Genomic DNA, 22,254 nt, shown 5'->3' on the forward strand with positions numbered 1-22,254 from the left:
TTGCTCTTATGTTAGTGGCCAGACCTTATAGGGTCAGATTTATCCTGAGTCCTTGTCCTTTTTTTTTTTTTTTTTTTTAATTTTTATTCAAATTCCAGTTAGTTCACATACAGTGTAATAATTAGTTTCAGGTATACAATATAGGGATTCAGTGCTTCCATACATCACCCCTTGCTCATCAGGACAAGTACACCCCTTAATCCCTATCACCTGTTTCACCCACCCCCACCACCTCCCCTCTGGTAACCCTCAGTTTGTTCTTTAGAGTTAAGACTCTGTTTCTTGGCTTGCCCCTCTTTCTCACTTTTCCCCCTATGCTCATTTTTTCTTAAATTCCACATAAGAGTGAGATCGTATGGTATTTGTCTTTCTCTGACTGACTCATTTCACTTAGCATAAGGTTTTCTAGCTCCATCCATGTCATTGCATGGCAAGATTTCATTCTTTTTTATGGCTGAGTAATACTCCATTGTATATACATACCACATCTTCTTTATCCATTCATCTATTGATGGACACTTGGGCTGTTTCCATAATTTGGCTCTTGTAGATAATGCTGCTATAAACATCAGGGTGCATGTATCCCTTTGAATTAGTATTTTTGTATTCGTGGGGTAAATAATAGTAACTGTTGGATCATAGGGTAGCTCTATTTTTAACTTTCGGAGGAACCTCCATACTGTTTTCCACAGTGGCTGCACCAGTTCGCATTCCCACCAACAATGCAAAAGTGTTCCTTCCCCTTTCTCCCCATCCTCGCCAACACCTGTTGTTTCTTGTGTTGTTGATTTTAGCCATTCTGACTGGTGTGAGGTGGTATCTCATTGTAATTTGATTTGTATTTCCTTGATGATCAGTGATGTTGAGCATCTTTTCATGTATCCTAAGTCCTTTGGAGATTAAATCCATTCCAGTATATACATTAGCAACCCCTACTTCTGGTCCTATTTCTTTTTGTCATATCTGTTCATCCTGGTACAAAATTGACAGACACATTCTCTTTGGAAATCCTACTGGAATTCCTTGGATTCTAAAATTGATGATAGGTAACTCTGAGCGGGGTATTCTATGGTTTTTGGAGTTCCTCCCTCATGCCCAGCTTCTACTGGCACCCAGGAGAAGGATTGTAAATTGTGGCCCGGGATAAATCTTAAAAATATATATTCTTAACCTCAGAAAACAAACTGAGGGTTGCTGGAGTGGTGGGGGGGTGGGAGGGTTCGGGTGGCTGGGTGATAGACATTGGGGAGGGCATGTGCTATGGTGAGCACTGTGAATTGTGTAAGACTGATGAATCAAAGACCTGTACCTCTGAAATAAATAATATATGTTAAAAAAAGAAGATAGTAGGAAGGGAAAAATGAAGCGGGGGAAATTGGAGGGGGAGATGAACCATGAGAGACTATGGACTCTGAGAAACAAACTGAGGGTTTTAGGGGAGGGCGGGGATGGGTTAGCCTGGTGATGGGTATTAAGGAGGACACGTACTGCATGGAGCACTGGGTGTTATATGCAAACAATGAATCATGAAACACTACATCAAAAACTGATGTATGGTGACTAACATAAAATAAATTTAAAAAATTAAAAATGAAGAAAAAATATATATATATGTAGATTCAGTTTCAACCATTATCTGTGAGGCACCACTCTGTTAGTCCCATGCTAGGCTTTCAAGTGTAATGGGAAGGTCGAGACCTCATAATATAACCTTACTGCCTTCAATATATTGTAGAAAAAAAAATTTTTTTTTTTTGCTTTATTAATGGATATACATAGAGTTGAGGGTAGTGGGCTTATAGCAAAAGTCGTCATGTTTCCCTATTTAGCATCCATCTAAATCACAGCTTTGATGATATGGAAATACACATTTTAAAGTATCAAGGGAAAACTTGAAATCAACATAAAACACACTTGGGAACAACGGCGTGAGCCAAGTTTAAGGTCAAAATGTCATACAAATATCTTTAAAATGTTCAGTGAGATTTCTGGAATTCCAGGGTCTGACCTGTCTCTTCATCTCTGGTTTCTATCTATGCTGTCCAGGTCCTGATGCAAGGCAAAAATCCGGGGATAGCTTGGAAGTATGCACTTCCCAAGGTCACGAATGGAACTCAGCCAGCCTCAAAAAGGCACAGCCATGCCTGGACCACAGTGCAGTCTCCGTGCTCTCTCTCTTGTGGTGCAGGTAGTTGATTTTCCAATTCTACCTTCCAAGTCTCTTCTCAAAACATGTTCTTCAATCTCAGACCTCTTTACATTGTATGATTTAAATAAGCAACAAAAGAACTGCCTTTTATGGGAACCATCCCTGTAAAAAGCAAATATTATTGTCCTCTTTAAGGATTTTCCTATGTGGAAAGGAACCAAGTCTCAGAAAATTCAAGTCATTCATAACCAGGACTCAAAGGTTACCTATCTGAATTTATGGGGCGAAATAGATAAATACCTGTTTTTTTTTAAGATTTTTATTTATTTATTGAGAGAGATAATAATAGAGAGCATGAGAGGGGGGAGAGTCAGAGGGAGAAGCAGACTCCCTGCCGAGCAGGGAGCCCGATGTGGGATTCGATCCCAGGACTCCTGGATCATGACCCGAGCTGAAGGCAGATGCTTAAACAACTGAGCCACCCAGGCGCCCTGACAAAATACCTGTTTATTTATATTTTTCTTTTCAGCTTACAGTTTAGTTTCTCCCTATCCTGACTTTTCTGTTGGTAAGAACCTCCCACTGAGGCTTGTGGGAGGGAGGGTCTAACCCAGAGAGAACACGCGCAAGGCAAACGTAAGACGTCTGTCTGAAACGCAGGTATTGTGTCATCCCGTCCCCCAGGGGAGAGGCCAGCAAAGTCTCTCTCAGGAGGGAAGTGTGGGGAATCTGAGAAATCACCCTCCTAAGGGAGGGAAAACAACAGCTGTCCTCTCAGTGAGTAGAAGGCAAGCATTTTATTTAGATCCAAAAATATCATGTATTTGTGTGTAAGTCAGTCTTTGTTACCCTTGCCCCTGTGAGAAGAAGAATGAAAATCTATAAATGGATCCATAAAACTGAAGCATGGAGGTTAGCTACACATTTTCTCATTATCAGAGCATCTGGTGACAGTGGGTTTCCCAAATGTGTCCATCCCCCTAAGCACAGTGGGGCATCTTGACCCAGACACAGAGAGCAGAAATATAGGAAACGAAGAAATTCTTCAGTCTATAAGACTTCTTCAGGTGTTCATGCTAATTAACAAAACACGAGGAAATACTTCTTTGTTAAATATATTAAATATTTGAAAAAAATATTAAATATTTGAAAAGTAATACATTTTTATAGAAACAAATAAAGGGGATTCAGAGCACATGGATCATGCTGAGCCCTTAGGAACGCATAGCATTGTTGAGTTATTACGTTGTACACCCAAAACTAATACAACACTGTATGTTAATTATACTTAAAGAAAACATAAAATTACCAAAAAAAGTAATACATTTTTCGTAATACACATTTTAAAGGCAATAGACTATGCAGAAGAAAAATAATTTTCCCTAATCCTTTAATCAGCACATGCCAATGTTAATACTTTTGTCTGTGTCATTCTATCACTTTCTTATGCAAATATAAAGACACGTGTGTTACATGTTCTCAGACACACCCACACAGATCATTTTATATTATTTTTTTACGGCACAGAAACCATGCTATTGATACATGTTTACAATATGCTCCTTTTCACTTAAATTACAAGCAGTGTTTCATGTATCAAATGCTTTTTGAGATCATTTGCAATAACTTCCTGGTATTCCAGGGAGAGTACTGTTCTTTGGGAAGGAAAGAGATTCAATCTATTTTCCATTTATGGCGAATGAGTCCAACCAAAGGGAGGATGCTGGAGAAGTGCATTGTGGGATCCTCCCCTTGCCTTGATTTAGCGATCCCTTCATGTGACTTCCAGACCATAGTGTGTCCAAGGCATATGAGAAGGAGAGTCGAAATGAATAAATGGAAGTAAACGATTAACTCTAGGGAATCCTAGTGTTTGGTAAGTGCCTCCTCCAGGCACACCTCCTTCACCTAATCATTATCACAGGAGTAACTTTTCATTGTTTCTCAGATTCCATTTTAAGGAAAAGTACCATGTAAATATAAACAAACAGAATTCAAAGAGGCAGCAGCATTCCTATTTGGAGAGCTGACAGACAAAATTATTCACACACATAAAAAATACATGCTTCTGATGAGAAGTCCGGAGACGAACATTGCAAGCCAGGCATTAAGTGTCACTAAAGCCCCAAAAACCAAAAGCCCCGAGTCCTAGCTGACAGATATGAATCCCTATTCAGAGAGTTCAGCTTTTTGTTTATATCTATTTCTTATGGAAGTAGAAGATGCTTCATGGAAAAGTAGGATATTAGAGTTTCCACACATAATTTACCAAAGGTTTTTCTTTGAAGAACATTTTCCAATAGATGGATGCAATGTGAGTTCAAGTTTGTGGGATGTTCCCCTATATAGCCACCCTGTTTTCAAAAGGTTGTGTTTATCACTTCATGGTTCAAGAATCCATAGTGGTCTTGAAAACTAAGAAGCTACACATTCAAATTATTAAAATATGAAAACTATTACCTCGGGGGGAAATGGGATTCAAATTAGTTGCAGATGGGAGGTGTTCTCAACACCGTATTTAGACTCTGTATCTTAAGTAAAACATCAGAACCCTGGTAAGTCAAGCTGCACTTGGAACTGAAATTGAATTGGTTATCTGTAATTTTCACTTTGTAACTTTTGATGTCTTATTAGGTTACATAAGTGTAAAGGCCATTTGCTTACGAGATCAAAACACTCAAGTCAGTTCCTCGTTCTGCAATGCAAGAACCAAGCCAGCAACTGCACCCAAAATATGCAATGCTTTCCCCTGCCCTGCTTAGTAAGTCATCTGGAAATGTCTTTCTGGTACCATGTGTACTTGCATGCTCTTCTTGTTGATATGAGAAAACTAAAACCCACTGTTGGTGCTTCTGCTCACAAGTGACCCAGAGAGAGAGAGAATGCCCAAAAAAAGTAAGAGAGAAAAGAAGACAATTGAGGTTAAAATATATAACTGGAAAAACACAGATTTGCTTTAGACATTCATTTGACTCCAGCATTGCAAGCCTAACCTTGGGGTTTTAAGGTATCTTTTTTTTTTATTCTTTATTTTTTAATCTTTACATAGAGCCTCCCCTGAACTAAATCAAACAGATATTTAAATAATACAAAATGCCATATTAGTTAGATTTACATGTAGTTGTGTGCTTAACTTTCATATAGTCATCCAAGAATTTAAAAATCATAATACTAGGCAGACCATGAAACCCCAAATGCAAATTACACAGTAGCAAGACACAAAATAAAAAGAAAGAGGTAGAGGCCAAGTGGTAATCCGCTTCTGATGATGGCACTCTATGGGGAGCTCGGTGGGTGTGTTTTGGGGATGGATTTTAGCCACACTATTGTTTGAACGCTAATTTTAAATAATCTTCCCAGCCGAATGGAGTCTTTTGTGTGATTTATCTTCTGCCAGATGTATTTATAGAGAATCGGCAGAGTTCCTTCTAAAGCAGTGTTGTGTTCCCTAATGATTCAGATCATCTTAATAAGTAGTGTTTGCTTCGTGGTGATGCAATTATATTGCACAATCTTTTTAGACACATACATGCATTTTTTCCTTGTAATAGTGCAGTGGTTCTCATTGTCTGGGGCTTCAGCTGTTCACCAATCCCATATGCCCTGTTGTCCACCTCGTTTTTCTCCAAGAATCTGGAACCAGCTGTGTCCTGAACACAAAGAGTAGAAAGAAATTTGGTGGGCTTCCATGGTTTTTCCCATTTTGCTAAGAAATATCTGATTCTAAAAGATATCCGGTGGCTCTAAGATATGAATACCAGACAGTGTTATTGATGCCTGTGGAGTAATGTCTTCTTTAGATGGTGTGTGTGTGTGTAATTGTGAGTCTGCTTGAATGGCAAGCTGATGTTTTGTGATTTTAAGCCTCCTTCCCATTGTTGGCTGTTTCTGCCAAGCAAAGACACAGACCCCCTTCATATGTCCATGCAAGGAAAGGGAGAGAGCCCAGCTTGTGCCTGACTGCTAGAACTTCTGTGATGACCCTGTGTGGAAATAATACTGTGCAGTAACCAGTTACTGGCTATTTAAAAACAGAAAAGCCCTCACAGTGACTGCAGGGTTGGAGTGGTGGAACAGGCAGGATCCGTTGCTCCCTTCCTTTCTTCTCCACCTTATCATTTATATCTTTGTATTTTCCTGTTGGAATAATGGGACCTTCAGGGACATATACTGGAAATAAGGTCTTAGGTTATTCGAGTTAGAAGGACAAAGGAATCCATCCCATCTAACTCCGTTATCTTCCCATGCAACAAGCATGTCGTATGCACCTACTGGATGCCAGCCTTGGGCTGACAGTGTGGATCCAGAGAACTTGTACTTCGTGCCACCAGTGAACTCACAATCAAGGGGAAAAGAGGGGTGTGTAAGGAAGTAATTGAGAGGCGGTGAGATATGTGCTCTAGAGGGCGTGTACGAAAAAGCAGGGGGGTGGAAACGGACAGTGTAGGAGCTGGGCTCTGAGGTGGGGTTGCTAGGGACTGAGGACAGACGGGGAGTGAGCCTGGGGCCCCAGGATGCAGAAGCATGCCTGGCATGCAAAAGGTCTACCTGGTGTGCTCTTTCTGTACTTTAACAGATTCATCGTATTTGTCGAATGAAGGAAAAAGTTGAATTGGTTAGACAAAAATGCCATCTTTATAGGAAAATGGTGAAATTAATAATCTCATAAATATGTTTCCTTTACATCTTACAAGACACAAATAATTACACAAATACGGAATTATTCTATTTTGTATTCTCTTTCTTTAAAAGAATATGAATTATGCAGTGTTTTAGAACAACATCGTCTAGAACTCATGTGCCACATTCTCTGGACGAAAGGAAAGGTTTTTAACTTCACACATCGGGCTGGAGGGGGAAACCAGGGGAAAAAATTACAGGACTGGTAAAGGTGGCAGAAATGCAAATGTAAAACAAAAAATGTATTTGGTCTCAGATTTTATTTCTTGAAATGAGATTTAGACTACTGGTAAACTAGTCTTAGACATCACTCCTATGACTGAAATGTGTAAGGTCATCTTTGGGGGATCTTTATGCCAGGCCTTCCAATCCTAGATTATCAATTGGTCAAATGCAGTCATTGGAAAGGATTAGTAGGTTCATTCACATGCACACCAAGTCTCAGAACACCGTGAAAAATGTGGTCTGGCAATCTTTCCATAAAGAACGCAAGGTTGTGTCTCTAACTCATCCATGAAGTTGAAGAATAACCGAATAGTTGGGGGAACTGCCTCCTTAGAAATAGTTTCTGTAAGACCACTGCTGAAGGGGCCCTTCCCTCCTGCAGGCATGTATGATGCATGTGCACCCCCCTCCCCTCCCATTGATCATTCTCCCCTCAGTCTCATTACCATACTTTGTATTAACGTCTATTATAGCCATCATCCCATAGTATTGTCCTTATTTGTTCACATATCCACCTCATCACTGTGTTGTAGGCTCCTTAATGGAAAGAACATTGCCTCGTCCATTTTTCAACCCCGATGCCTAGGAGAGTCCATGACACAAAGCGAAGATCCCAGTAGATTTGGCCGAATGAATGAATCGCTCAGGTTTCCAAATGGCACATGTTTCTTCCCTTGCAGAGAGCAGGAATGTGTTTTTGCCCAGAACGGTGTGCTGATTAAATGTGACTCCCTCTCACTGGACCCCATTTGCATAGGCTTCGAAACCCATAGAAAAATAGTTGCTAGGAGTCGCCCTTATTGGTTCTAAAATCAATCCAAGGCTTTCATCAGGTGGTTAAAGCTTATACAATAACTGCTTTGGAAGGGGTGATGCAAAGCCGCAGCCTCATTGGAAGTAATTCTGGTTTTTCACTGCAAGCTGGAAGCCGGGCGAATGGAGTGTGTGCAGCCGGTCGTGTGCGGGGGGCCAGCAGAGCAGGAAGATCCAGTGTGTCCAGAAGAAGCCCTTCCAGAAGGAGGAAGCCGTGTTGCATTCTCTCTGCCCAGTGAGCACGCCCACACAGGTGCAAGCCTGCAACAGCCATGCCTGCCCACCGGAATGGAGCCTTGGACCCTGGTCTCAGGTAACTGGGTGAGACCCGGAGTCGTGAGCCTTGTTCCTTCTGGACAAAGACGGTGGCAGCAACAGGGGTGGTGTCCTTGCTCTCCATGAGGCACTCAGCTATTTATGCTTTCCCGGGAATCACACTGAGTTAATGTGACGAGGCATTTTAATTTGTATTTTTTTGTGATTTTTATGCAACCTGCAGATTGGAAGCCCCTGCATCACAGCTCAGAGTCTTCCTTTGAAGTCTAGAAAGTAGAGTATGGGGGCCATTGAGGCTAGATTCATGAGCACAGCTAGGAAGGATTTGCGTGTCGGTGGATTGGCAGACGAAAGGGCTACTGAATTCTCTAAAGCAAATAGAAAACACAAATACAAAAAGCGGCGTAGGAAGGATATTCAACTCTTGCTTCAGGGGAAAGAGCCGTGGTGTTGGAGGGATCCAGAGGGGAGTCGGGTATAAAGTTTCCTATCATCACAAACTCCCAGTGAAAGGTAGAAAGTTATAAAGTCACAAGAGGCACAGACCTACCCACCATTCACAGCCCTGAGGTGCTCAGTGGGGGCTGGGTTTGTCCGAGGTCCTCTCAGGTGGTGTCTGGAAGCATTTTTCACTGTCCCAGCATGGAGGAATGATGCTATGGGCATCTATTTGGTAGAGATAAACATCCTACAGTGTCAGGGACGGCTCCCAAAACAAAGATTTATCTGGTCCAAGACATGCTGACGGTGAGAATTCTGCTCCGTGGTAACCCAGCCTCTGCTAAACCACGGAGGTCAAGCCAGCTTTACGGAATCATCAAAAAGAGGCAGGGGTTCCAACTGTGAAGCCAGGGAGAAGTCCGCGATCACATTTCTGCCATGCTTTCCTTTAGGGAACATTATCCTGGAGCACTGATTTCTGATTAAGGATTGCAGTGTACTGCCCCATCCCCAATAGAGTTCAGATCAAAGCTTTTTTTTTAATTATAGGACATGAGATTTTTTTTTCATGTTACAACTCTGGTAGGGGAATAAGGAGCTAGCAGTGGGAAAGAGTATCTTTGACATGCATTGGTCAATGCTTTAAAATGAAGGAACATAATTATTTATAGCAGAAGGTCAATCTAAATAGGCTATGGTGTTATGTCCGGTCTCTTTTTCTGCAAGTAAGGAGGTACACTTTACAAGAGGAAAATTCAAAGGGCTGTTTTAGCCAAATGTGTGTGGTAGGCATGGGGAAAAGATTTGGGGGGCCAAGCAGTTCCAAATGTGACCTCATGAAAAGGAGCTTTGGTTCAGAGTTTGCCCTAAATTTGACATGGAAATATTTTGAGAGTATTTTATGTCCTTGGTTTTTTGTTTCGTTGTTGTTTACTAAGACCAAAAACGTGTCCTTTTGGGAACATCTTCCTGACAAATTTGAAAGGAGTCCCTCAAACTTTGTTACCTCAACCTATTCTTCCCTTAGAGACCATGTCTCTGAAACCCTCTGGGAAGCAATTTTAAAATGTCTCATCATTCTTAAAAAAATAATAATTTAAAAAAACGGGAAAAAAACCAGGAAAACATAAAATAAGAATTCTATTGAAGAAGGGTCAACCATTTAGAAATTTTGAATGTGAATGAATGATGATATGCGTTAGTGGTACATCTCCCCGCCTCATACCAGACAAACTTGTCTGCCTGTCTTCACTACGTAACAGCTGTTTGTTTGATCTTGGTCAAGTTCTCTAAGCTCCGAGTCTCAGATGGCCCTTCTGGAGAACTGGACAATAGCAGTGGTCTCAGAGGGTTGGTAGGTAGAAGGTTGTGGATACAAGTCAGCATGCCTGCCTCATCACATGGAAGGCATTACATAAATGTTCTCTGCTGCTGTGGTTTGCAGATTATGATAATATCGTCCCCATCATCCCTCTCCCTTAAGGATGTGAAGAGCCAGAAGTCCTGTTGATCCTTGGAGGAGGCTTGGAATTGTGCTTAGATGTTTGCATGTTGACAAAGAGCCGAGGCAAGAGGGGCACCTCTCATATGGCTCTTCTCAGAAACCAAGGCCAGGGAGGGGACATGTCCCTTGAGGGCAGATCCAGACCTGGAGCCTACAGCTTCCAAGCGACCCTGACAAGTTTTTAACTACTCATCTGAAAGCGAGGAGATTCTCCTCTCCGCCCCCCGCCGTATGTTTCACAGAGTTCTTGGGAAGGGCAAGAAAGTAAGACTGCAGGAGTGGCCCATCAAGCAGGTTCATTCACAGACATTCACCGAGTGCTTCTTTCTTTCTTCCCCTCTAGTTAGCATGGGGCCCACCCCCCAGGCAGCAGATGGGTAGGAACAAGAATTGGACACCCTGCACCCATTTTTATCAACGTCACGGTCTCTTGCTATTTTATGTGTGCATCTATTTCACTTCCTGTCAGATGCACAATAATCCTCCTTAGCCAAGTGCCCAGACCAATTCAGGCTTGTGCCAGAGAGCGAGCCACCACTACCCCAAAGAGCAGGCCCCGTACCATTCTCCCAGTAATCGTGGATGCTGTGGAGAGGGAACCTCATCTTCCGACCTGGGCAACCAGCAGCCCCTGGGCATTCAGATGGTGAAGGTGAATGCTAACCTGCATTTAAGGCCTCTAGAGAGAGGAAAGATTTCTCCTACTGAGTATAAGGCATTTGGTTTTAAAGCTTAAATATAGTTTGTTGACTACCTCAATAAGTTTTCAGCGTTCACCTGAAGAAAATCATTTGAAACTAGCATGCACATGACTTTTTTTTTCCCCTCCATCTCCAGTGTTCCAAGAGCTGCGGGCGAGGGGTGAGGAAGCGTGAAGTCCTATGCCAAAGCTCCCCCACGGCAGAGAACGTCCCGGAGACCCTGTGCTCCAGCATCCCGAGGCCCGAGTCCCAGGAGGGCTGTGTGCTAGGACGATGCCCCAGGAACACCCGGCTGCAGTGGGTTGTGTCTTCCTGGAGTGAGGTAGGAGTTGCGAGTTAGTATCGCTGGCTTGTGTGTTTGAATGCTCAGTTCACCCACCAGCCCCCAGAGGCTCACACCTCCTCCTCCTCCTCCTCGTTCCACACACACACAGCAGGTGCCTACTAATTACCTGTTCTTCCCTCCGGACTCTTCATCAAACCCTGACGAAGCACCCGTCGCACTGAGCGGGCCCGTGCCTGGGTGTGAAGGTGCACAGCTCCACCCCGTGCGTGTGCATGGCAGCTCGGGTAGGGGTGCGGAGTGCTGCCGTGGGGGTCTGTGATGCCCCGGGTAGAGCTCAGGGTCCCCCAGCCCTGCCACCAGGGGGAGTCTTTGTCAGGAGAGACTTTCCGGGGAGTGTGAGGCTGAAGGATGGGCAAGAATTGGGCAAGGGTGGGGTTGGGGGGAAGGTTGGTTTCAGACGGAAGGTGTGCCCCATACGAGGGCGAGGGGAAAGAAGGTGACACAACCAATACAGTGGGGTGAGGGGGTGGTAGAAACCGAAAACTTCACCAGGGCCCCTGTGTTGGGACCACTTAGCACCTAGAACAATCCAACGTAAAGCAGGCAGCCCCCCAGACAGGCAAGGCGCCCACCAGGAGATGCTGTGATTGGGATGGAAGAGGAGTGTTCCAGGAGTGGAGAGAAGCAGACTCTTCTTGAGTTCCTAAGGAGGCCATTGTCACCTTCGGGCATCTGTGGGTGGAGGGGAGAGGGACCCGTGAAGATGTCTCCTGGATTTCTGGCTTGGGAAACTCGGGTGCATGCACAGCCAGAGGAAATGTGAGAAAAGGAGCCCAGCCTGAAGTCTGCCCCAGTAACTGATGGGACAGGGGTCTCTGCTCTGGAGGAGATCGCAGTACCGGGAGGAAGACAGAGGCCGGGACGCAGAACAGGTCAATAGTGGGGATGGTGCGGTGCGGTAGAGGCAGGGCTTTGGGTCTGGCCATCGGTGTCCTTTTATTCTGTCTAAATGATAGGTAACCCACATAGCAATGCGTCCACCTCTCTTCCCACCCATTTTCTTTGAGATGTTATAGCCTAATGGCTAAATGCACAGGTGAATCAGATTTACCTCCAGTATTTCCTTGGGGTGTGACCTTGAGCTAGCCGCTTACCCCAGCAGAGCCTCGCTGCTGGACAGTGTCTCATTTTGCCTCATTTCATGGTGCTGACAAGCTCTGAGACGTTGGGACGGTTAATCGAATTCTCTACCCTCTGGTTTCTTCGCAGTAGCATGAGGGACATGGTTGCCTTGTCTTTAGGATCCTTGAGTACCTGTGGTTCACCTGCAATGATCCCATTCCTAGAATTTCACGTGGATGGTGCATCTGTTCCGCAGACTTGACCGTGGAGCTCTGCACACCTAACGCCCCCCTTCTTGGCTCCTAGTGTTCGATGACCTGCGGTTTGGGTGTGAGGAAGAGGGAGATGAAATGCAGCGAGAAGTCCTTCCAGGGAAAGCTCATCACTTTCCCGGAGCGAAGGTGCCGCAATATTAAGAAACCAAACCTGGAGTTGGAAGAAACCTGCCAGCGAGGGGCTTGTCCCGCCCGTCCGGGCTTGGGCGTGGCAGCGGGATGGTATCCATCACCATGGCAACAGGTGAGCACCCGCAGATTTCAGTGAGATTCTCAGAACGGGGGCAGCCCACCAGTGGCTGCTGTGGGGGACTTGTCCAAATGGAAAGACCAGAAGCTCAGGTCCCGGAGGCTGAACGACTTGTGATCTTTGGCCAGTCTCATCACCTGTGTGGCCCTGGGCTGCTCCCGTCATCTGTGAGCTTCGGCTTTCACAGCTAGAAAATCAAGATGATAATGTCTTGAAGAGCTGATTTTTTTCATGAGCACCTAAGATAATATAAAGCACTTAGACCAGGCTGGTCACATGGTAACAAATATTCACTATTGCTCTGCTCTCAAAATCCCCACGAGAGTCTTCTGTATTCTAGCAACATTGCTCATAGCCTTGACTCCTTTGGTTTTTATGTCATGTTGCTGAATGATGTAATAATTCATTTGTTGAAACTGCCTTGTTCGTGGGTATTTTTGTCCCTATTTTGTAGAGGAAGCAGGGAAAGCTCCGAGTTGGTCAATTCAGGCAAGGACCGCCCCCCCCAGCTCTTAAACCCATTAGATGTTCGAGGCACCCTTTTTCTCAGAAGACTGGGATAAAATTTTGGTTACAGTGGTCTGGTTCTGATTGGCTGGGTTGGTGTGTGAAGCAAAGTCTGAGAGAGAAGCTGTGTTGTGGTCCTTGTCCTTTCCAACCAACAGATGTCAGAACTTGCTGGCTTGAGAAGTGCTGCCCACCCCATCATTAAACACAGGGGCTGGGTGGGGGCATGTGCAAGCACAAATGTAGGCCTATAGATTTGTGTCAGTACATGGAAATACACACAACGTAGAATGTGTGTATTTATATGTGTCTGTATACACCAATGCGTGCCAATGTATTTGTAAGTACACATACATACACATGTGTATATAATGCGTGTGTGTGCCTGTGTGTGTTGGGGAGGATCTGAGAACTAAACCATGAAGAAAAGCAAAGGAAACTAGTGTGATTGTGTATCTCTAATCGGCTACACGCTATTTACATCACTATGGACTTCTTTTTCAAATTTTATTACTGTCTTTTTTAAGAGATTTGGAAATTGCTTCATTTTAAGATTATTTAGATCAGGTAGCAGCAAACAATTTCCAGCAGGCCAAATCTGCGCCCCCCCCCCAAGCCCTGCCTATTTTTTTGTAAATAAAGTTTTATTAGGACACAGCCATGCTCTTTTGTCTACATATCGCCCATACTTGAGTGGTTGCGATAAACATCACATGGCCCACAAACCTGAAAATATTTACTATCTCTCTTGCCCTTTACAGAAGAAGTTTGCCAATTCCTGGTTTAGATGGTAACAGTCCTACAGCTGTATACTTTTAGCTCTTGGCGTTAAATCCAAAACTCATATGTTTTCCATCCCCAAATACCAGTCCATATAAAGATGCTTGTCCAAGATGAACACTTCGCCTATCTGCAATAAAATAATGTAGTGAATTTTTAAAAGCAAAAAAAAATTTTCCTGATATTTCATTTGTTATAAAATATCTTTGTGTGTCTGGAAAAAATACAGTTGATAGTCATCTATTTTTTTTTTTATTGAACAGTGAAATCATTGACTTCTAGGAAGCACCACACCCACCGTGCCAACTCAGAATTTGGCCGGGCACCGAGGGCAGGATTCCAAAGCTGTCTCAGAAGTAGTATTTCTTCGCTGTCCTAATTCTGAAGCATCCCCTGCCCCCCACTATTGCATCTGCAGAGATTATCTGGAATTCTTTAAATACTATGATGATTTGTTCGGCGTCCTTATGGCAGCTTCTGTATTTCTGGAAGCTCTCTTCTTTATGAGTCACTGAACTGGAGACACACTCTCTGGGGCGAGATAGATATAGCATTTGCCTAAGACCCCCTTCTAATCAGATCACATGGCTGTTGTGTATTAGACTGTGGACGTGAGCACACGTGCTGGGCTCTGGCCAATCCCCACTTCATCAGCAGGGCACCCGGGTCGTGGCATGAAGCCTGGAGATCCCTTCTATTTGACATCACTGACCTCCAAAAGGACAACCTCCAGCTGAGTGTTGCTGACTCCTAGCTCTTTCCCTCTTCTGCAGTGCACGGTGACCTGCGGAGGGGGTGTCCAGACCCGCTCAGTCCACTGTGTTCAGCAGGGCCGGCCTTCCTCAACCTGTCTGCTCCATCAGAAACCTCCAGTGCTGAGAGCCTGTAATACAAACTTCTGTCCAGCTCCTGAAAAGAGAGGTAAAGGACCCCCACACACACACACCAGTCAGTTTTACTAGTCTTCAGAGAATTTTTCAAAAACCTGTTTTTGAATTTTTCAAAATCCTGTTTGGTTGTACAGTTTATCCTTGCAACAACTCCAGGGGGTGCCATTCACACCACTGTGTGAACAGTGCTCCGCACGGGTGTACAAGGCACAAATCAGGGGTGGTTTCTGCTCAAAATGATCTTGTTTGCACACCTATGCAGGGAACATTTTATTCTATGATAAGGCTTGTTAGCCATTAATTCTTACTTTGAAAGGGGGAAATAGTCATTTTGCAAGTCCATCTTTTAACACTGTTTCAGTTAAATAAGAAAATGAAAAAGTAACCACCATGTGCCAGAGATTACACTCATCGGGGGAATGTAGGCATGAAGGGGAATTGTCCTGGAACTCACACTTTAATTAGGGAGGCAGGTAAGTTGCAGTCAGTCAGTGAATGTGCATCGTCCCAGGACCACACCTGCTGTTTCCTTAGTTACAGGCCATTCTAACAAAGTGTAGCATGTGCTGATGGGAAAATGGGAAATTGAATTATCTGAGTGAACTACACTGTTTCACTAGCCCAACTTACTTCAAAGTAATCTGACAAACACACCAGGAAAAATCTCCTCCCCCCAATCAGATTTCCTTGTGCTAAAGAATTATGTTCCACCATGTACCTGCTGCATTTTCTTTTCATCCAATCACGGCTTTTCCAAGACTGTTTCGTTTCTTACCCTGTGCTTTCCAATCTGTGGTGAATCAGATTCGGGACTTTGACTCACTGGCTCTCCCTTGTCCCTACCACTTCGCGTTTCTAAATTGTTGCCCTTGTTTATCTGCATCCTAGAGCCGTAGCTCCAGGCTCTGGGCATCGGTTTTCCCTCCTCTTCCCTCTCTCCTTCCTTATCTGAGGCTTGCAGGAGATAAGAGAACTAGTAATACAGCCGCTGCTCAGAGCCACATCACTTCTAAGGCAATGCTGGAATTCTCCAAACCTGCAGCCTTTTTTGGCAGAAAGCTTATGGGGGAAGAAATACACCTTTTGAGTAAGTGGTCATGTACTTGCAAACTGTCTCCTCCTTTCTTCCCCCTTGGTGACTTCTCCTCCCCGCCCCCCTTCAGTCAGATGGCCCCAGACAAACCCACACATGCCAAGAATCAGAAGTACAGGCCCCCTAGGTACTTTGAGACAGGCTTAAGGACAAGGGCTGACCATGAAAATTGCTCAGCAGTATCTCCTGGGTACGAGTGCTAGGTGGGGAGAGCCAAGACATAGGTTAGATCCAAGATCGGGGGGAGGCCTTTGGTGTTACTATTTTGTTCATCCAGCACCCCGCCTGGCACACCATAGATGCTCAATGCGTGTTAAGTGGAAGATTGTAAAGTACCGTGAGGTTCTCTACTTCCTTCAAAGCCAGGTCACTAAGCACCTGCTATATATCCCTAGCATTCTTCTAGAGATAAAAGAACAAGGCAATATCCTGTTCTTAAGCTACAAGGAGTCAGTGTCTCAAAGGAGGAGGAAGATACAACAACAGATAAGAGTGGTGGAGTGTTACCAGTGTCATAGTGGAGGTCAGTTCTCCATGGGTTGCAGGGAGGGGGCCAGTGAAAGATGGTGGTATGAGAAAGGGTTATTAGAAGAAGGATGTCTTTCCATGCCTCTTGACTAAGGTCTCTTTTGTGAAGAGGAGTAAAGTAAGGAGGCAGATATGAAAGACACAAGCCTGGGTATTTCTTCTTGGCCAAAATGGGGCCTATGGTTTTTGCAAGTTGGAGGCCTCCTCCCATTTCCATCCCAAATGCGGGGAGAGTGGCATGCCCAAATTACTGCGGGGTTAGTCTTCCTTCTTAGATCATTGGCAGGGTGACCACAGGTGGAATTGGAGTGTGTTTTCTAACACTGGGGTTTCTACAAGCATTAGTGGGCAATAAGCAAACCCCTGGTGCTTTAGGGAAGAGCTCTTGGAATGTTCTGAGACTCCCATGATGGGCCAGGCTTTTGAGGCACCGTCTTCCCCTCCAAGAGTTGAGAGAAGACAGGTCTGCCCAGATTGGCATCGTCCTGTCCTGGAGGACAGCCATGTGGGTGTGCCATCCCTCAGACCCCCACCCATGCTGGAAACCAGTCTAGGGCCCTCACTTGATGCCATCATCACTATGGGATGCTTTACCTGGGTCTTCATTGGATCTCCACTTTGGGAGAACATCCTATGAGCTGGCATTGTGCGTATTTTATGTGTAAACCTTCAGAATAGAGGGAGGCCTCGGGCAGTGACCTCACTCATCACTGTATCGTGACTGGTTGTTGACACAGTCGGGAAGAGGCCTGGGTTGCAGCCTAGGGGGATTCAGTGGGGGATGAGCAGCACCCAATATGAGTAAGTTTACTCCTCATGGAATCTCACATCCTCACATGGAGAGGGGGCGGGATGGGCAAGCTTTTGAACTATTTATAAAATGGAGAAATAATGCTTACCTGAAAAGATCATTGAGAGTTAAGTAAGATGCTTCAATTTTTCCACATTTATTTAGTTCTTACCGTGAGCTGTTCTGGTGTCTGATTGTAGATAGAAGAGTGAACAAAATGTGCGAAGTTTCCACTTTATATCTGGAAACAAACAAAGAAGCCAATCAATAAATATACAATGTCAGATAATAAAGTAGAAAATAACACTGAAGCAGGGTATAGAGAATGAGAATGAGGGGTGAAGATGGGGGTGGGAAAACTGGTTTAGGTAGACTAGTCAGGCAAGGATGATGTGGATGATGTGATATTTAAACAGGGACCTAAAGATGACCTAAAGGAAGGTGAGCTATGTGTATGTATCTAGAAGGAGAGTGTTCCTGGCAGGGGCAACAGCACATGCAAAGGCCCTGAGGTGGGAATGTGTGAATCTGATCAAGGAACAGCAAGACACCTGGAGTCAGATGTCTAAAGTGGACAGGGGTTAGGTGATTAGCTGAAGCTGGTCCTGGAGGCGTTTTCAGTCTTCATAAGGACGTAAGATTTAACTCTGAGTGAGGTGGAAGCTGATGGAGAACTTGGAGCAGAGGGCCAGTGGGATTGGACTTGTGGGAAGATCCCTGGCAGTTACACAGAGAAGAGCGTAGGGGCCCAGAGCGGAAGGAGGATTTGTCCACTCTTGGTTGGGAGAAGGTTCCCTTAGAGCAGCGGCTGTAGTGGGAGAGGCTGGGTGCTGGTATGTTCTGAAAATTGAGCTCATGTATAGTATTTGTCAATTGTTTGCCTGCAGGATGTGAGGCAAAGAAAGAGGACACCAAGGTCATCCTCAATAGCATACATAAAATACGTGACTGACCACAGAAGCTCAAATCACCAGCTATGAGAATAACCATAATCAAACACAGTGCCCATCTTGATGGCACATTGACACACCTCCCTTCTGCTTCCTGACTTAAAGTTAGCTCATAGCAGAAGCTGCGGAAGCCAGCTGAAATCCCATTCTTAACTCAAAAGGAGTAAGTGTCGATACAGCAGTACAGTTAGGACCATGGTTTTAGTGATCGGTTTTTATCCTGATGCGGTATTTCCACTGCATCAATAGGATAATCTCGGCAATTTAAATAGAAACGGATTCAGACGTACATTCTGATTGATTAGGCTACGTGCTAATTGGCTGGGATAGAAGACACTGTACAAGTATATATTAAAAATAATTGAAGATGAAAATATAGATACATAGGCAAACAGTTTAGACGGGTGTTCATCTCACGTCTGACTTGTATCTTCTCCTGGGGCCCCACCCCTGCCCCCATGATGGTCTGCATCAGTACGCGGCCTTCTAGATGCTCAGGGCAAAAAGCTGATCATCATTACTGATTTTTCTTTTCTCTCTCATACCTTTACCAACCTGTCCGAAAGTTCTCTAGACTCTATATCCGGGAGTTACTGAAAAGAAAAAAGAATGATCTGAGTTCACCTTTCTACCCAAGTTGAGACGTTGTAGGTTTCATATTGGTTGTTTCAGCCATGAGGGTTACAGGGAAACTATTTTTTCAACAAATATTTCTTGAGCAGCTACTTTGTGACAGGCATTAAGCATTGGGAAGAAAGTAATGAAAACAGTAGGCAAAACCTCTGCTCTCAAGGATTTTACATTCTAGAGAGGAGCCAGACAGTAAGCACAGAATAGGATGAGTGCTGATAGACCCAAGGTAGAAAAATAAAGCAAGGTGGGGAGTAGGGAGGCCACAGAGCACGCTGCTTGTTTGGGGGAGTCTGGGAAGGCCCTACTCTCAGTGACCTTCAAGCAGAGACTTAAAAGAAGGGGTCTGGATGTCTGGGGGAAGCCACAGTATGCCTGGCATGTTAGGGCATCTGCTGGGTGTCCCATGTGGGGGAGAGGATGAGCGGAGGAAGATGAGGTCAAACAGAAGTGGGGGAACCAGATCCTAGGGCTTTGTCGGCCATTGTAAGAACTAAACCTTTCACTCTGGGTGGATGGAAGGGCCAAAGGGAGAGTTTGGGGCTGAGACATGACATGAACTGACTTATCCAAAGGATCAGTGGGGCTACTATGAGATGGGTGGGGGGCTGTATTTTAGGCAGAAGAACCAAGGCAGGGGGAAGGAACTGTAGGCAGTTCTGAATCAGAAGCAGGATTCAAATCGGTAGGAGAGCTGAGAGCCTGGCATGCCATGTCCAAGGGCACAAAGCAGAGCTACGTAAGGATAATTTTGGAAGGGGGTGGGTGGGGTGCCTGTGGGCCGTAGGGGGCGTTGGGCAAGGTGAAGGTAAAGTGACTTTTGAGCCTTGCATAGAGGAAGGGGAAAACACTTCCAACCATGAATGAGAAGACTTACTCATGTAGAGGGTAGACCATAAATTACTTCTGAAGTCAAAATTCCTTGAGAATCCAGTAAAATGACTAAGGCCCTGACTCCTAAAATGTGCACTGAGGTTTTTATAAAGAAAATCTTACATACAATTTCACATGCCTTCTGTGTCTAGTGAGGCCCTTCTGGGTGAGAATCCCTGATGTACAACGTTCTGCTCCCAGTCCATAATCCCATCTGTCAACAGAAGAAGTCAGGACTGGTGTTGACTTAAATTCACTCAGTTGCAAATTGGCTAGGAGATTTATTTAAATCGACCTAGAGTATCGCAGCTGGGCCTCAACTGCAGGTGTGCTGACTCCCGATATCTTAGGCCTCCTGTTCCCCAAAGTAAGGTTCCGTGGACCAAGCAGCAGCAACAGCACCTTAGCTCTCACCCCAGACCCTCTGAATCAAAAGCAGTGGTGTATCAAGGTCCCCAGGGGATTCCTCACATGCTGTGCTAGGGAAGCAAGATGGTGGCTCCCAGGCTCTTGGGAGGATCAGACATGAATCTCTGGCTGGATTTGACATTTTAACATCCACTTTCCCCCCTCCCGTTAACATTTAGCTAAGGATCTTAATCCCTTTTGATGTCGTAATCCTGCATCCCCAACCCTCCCAGCAAAGTCCTAGTGAATAAGGAGCAGAACTCAGAGGCACAAGGCAGGTGCATCCAAGGTCTTTGACCCGTAGGCTCTCACCTTAAGAAAAAGGCTAAGCTTCCTCCTAAGGGGTGAAATATTTTTTCTCTCACTGCAGAAGATCCATCCTGTGTAGATTTCTTCAGCTGGTGTCACCTAGTTCCTCAACATGGTGTCTGCAACCACAAATTTTACGGTCAACAGTGCTGCAAGTCATGCACGAGGAAGAGCTGATCTAGACACCCTCCCCAACACCCGAGGGCCAGGCTGTTCCCTCTCGCCTCTGGAGAGACCAGCGACGATTCACATTGAAAGCTAAACCCTGCAGCCCAGCCATGCACTGCAGCAGAATCTGTGGAGCTGGCTCTCGAGGACAGACAGGCTCCCTTATCCACTTCCCCAAAGCACATGGTACTCTGAAGCACTTGAAAACGGGAAGCGAGCACAAAATGGACTTCCAAAAGAAAAGACAAAATAACTTTGATTTGCACTGTTACAATGAAAGAAGTGATGAATCACACTGACAGACGTCACGTTTTCATTTTGACAAAGTGAGAATCTGGTCAATGTTGGGAGAGACTCTCCCTTTGAACTTCAAGGGTTCCAATGCAAAGACATCTGTGTCGAAAGGGTCCTTGAAGACTTCGGGTCAAAGACGGAGCCTTGGAGCCATCAAATGTGGATGGAACCCATTGCCTGACTGTTACTTGGAGCTCCCAGTGGGCCTGACACTGTGGACAGCCCAGAGTAGCAGTTACCCAGGAAGCCAAATGGTGCTCATAACTGTGCTTGCTGCTGGACTAGCAAGCTTCATGTTAGGTTTATCTAGTGTGCGTGTGTTGTTTTTATTATTTTGTTTAGAGTATATTCCGCTTCTGGAAAGTCTCCAAGACTAAAATTCACAACTTGAAAAGTATTCCGAGGAATATTCTGAAAACAGGGCAACATGGACTATTTGAGATCTGCATTTAATTGAAACTCAGACTCAAAAAAAAAAAGCCCACAAACTCACATAAAAGGCAAATGTTGATGTCCTACACAGTATATCAACCTCGTAACTTTTGGTGCTAGCTGAACAAGTCCACGGGAGCCTCTAGTCTGCTCTTTGGGAGTCAGAATTGGTAAAATGTTCATTTGTGGTAAAAAATCTAGGAGGAGCTAAATAGCAAAATAGCAGTGTTTTGAAGGAGAGTAGACCATCATTTATAAGGCTCCCTACATACTGTCAGAGCTGCTTGGAAAATTAAAAAGACCACTTGTGGTTTTTTCCTACCAACTGTCATGTTTAAATTTTCCCTAAGATTTAGTTAACAAGAAAAAAAGAGTGGCAATAGAAAAACCCATCTTGCTAAGTTAATATTAATATATCATAATAAGCCAACATCCTTCGATGAATATTTTATAATCTTTCAGATATTTTCAGTCATCAGAAGCCAGCTGTTGATAGGCACTAATGAGCTTAAAATTGTTCTCAATTGGAAAATACCACACTATTTTGCCAAAACCAGAGTAACTTACAAGACTGAGTCCTTCTGTAATTTTTTGAGATGTGGTTAAAAAGGGCATATTTATATAATTCTACTCTATTCCTCAATTCCTTTGATGAATGTAACCCAATTTTACTGCTTTATAAAGTCTCAATTCAAACAGGGATTTGCCAGCTCAGCACAACCAACTAGACAGTGGTTTGTTAAATTTAGAGCATCCTTTGTTCCCATTCTAATTAAAATCATGTGTTCTTGAATCTCAGAGAAATAATTAGAATAGTCTCTCAATCCACTTGGCTTGGCCTAGAGTAGTGGCCATTTTATATCAGAAACACAGCTCCACA

At 44.3% G+C, this 22,254-nt stretch overlaps 1 protein-coding gene across 1 annotated transcript in view; it reads left to right on the top strand.

The window, feature by feature from the left end:
* ADAMTS18 (ADAM metallopeptidase with thrombospondin type 1 motif 18) overlaps positions 1-20,853 on the top strand; it is a 141,474-nt gene extending 120,621 nt beyond the window's left edge. Inside the window, exons 16-22 of the mRNA XM_032389809.1 lie at positions 2,047-2,188; positions 4,784-4,910; positions 7,976-8,180; positions 10,926-11,111; positions 12,504-12,716; positions 14,783-14,930; positions 20,542-20,853. Coding sequence (XP_032245700.1) covers positions 2,047-2,188; positions 4,784-4,910; positions 7,976-8,180; positions 10,926-11,111; positions 12,504-12,716; positions 14,783-14,930; positions 20,542-20,657 — 1,137 coding nt within the window. The 3' untranslated portion in view covers positions 20,658-20,853. The remainder of the gene's footprint in view (positions 1-2,046; positions 2,189-4,783; positions 4,911-7,975; positions 8,181-10,925; positions 11,112-12,503; positions 12,717-14,782; positions 14,931-20,541) is intronic.
* The last annotated feature ends 1,401 nt before the right edge of the window (positions 20,854-22,254 follow it).

The sequence above is a fragment of the Phoca vitulina genome, unplaced genomic scaffold (assembly GCF_004348235.1).
Source record: "Phoca vitulina isolate PV1807 unplaced genomic scaffold, GSC_HSeal_1.0 scaffold56, whole genome shotgun sequence".
Taxonomy (NCBI): Eukaryota; Metazoa; Chordata; class Mammalia; order Carnivora; family Phocidae; genus Phoca; species Phoca vitulina.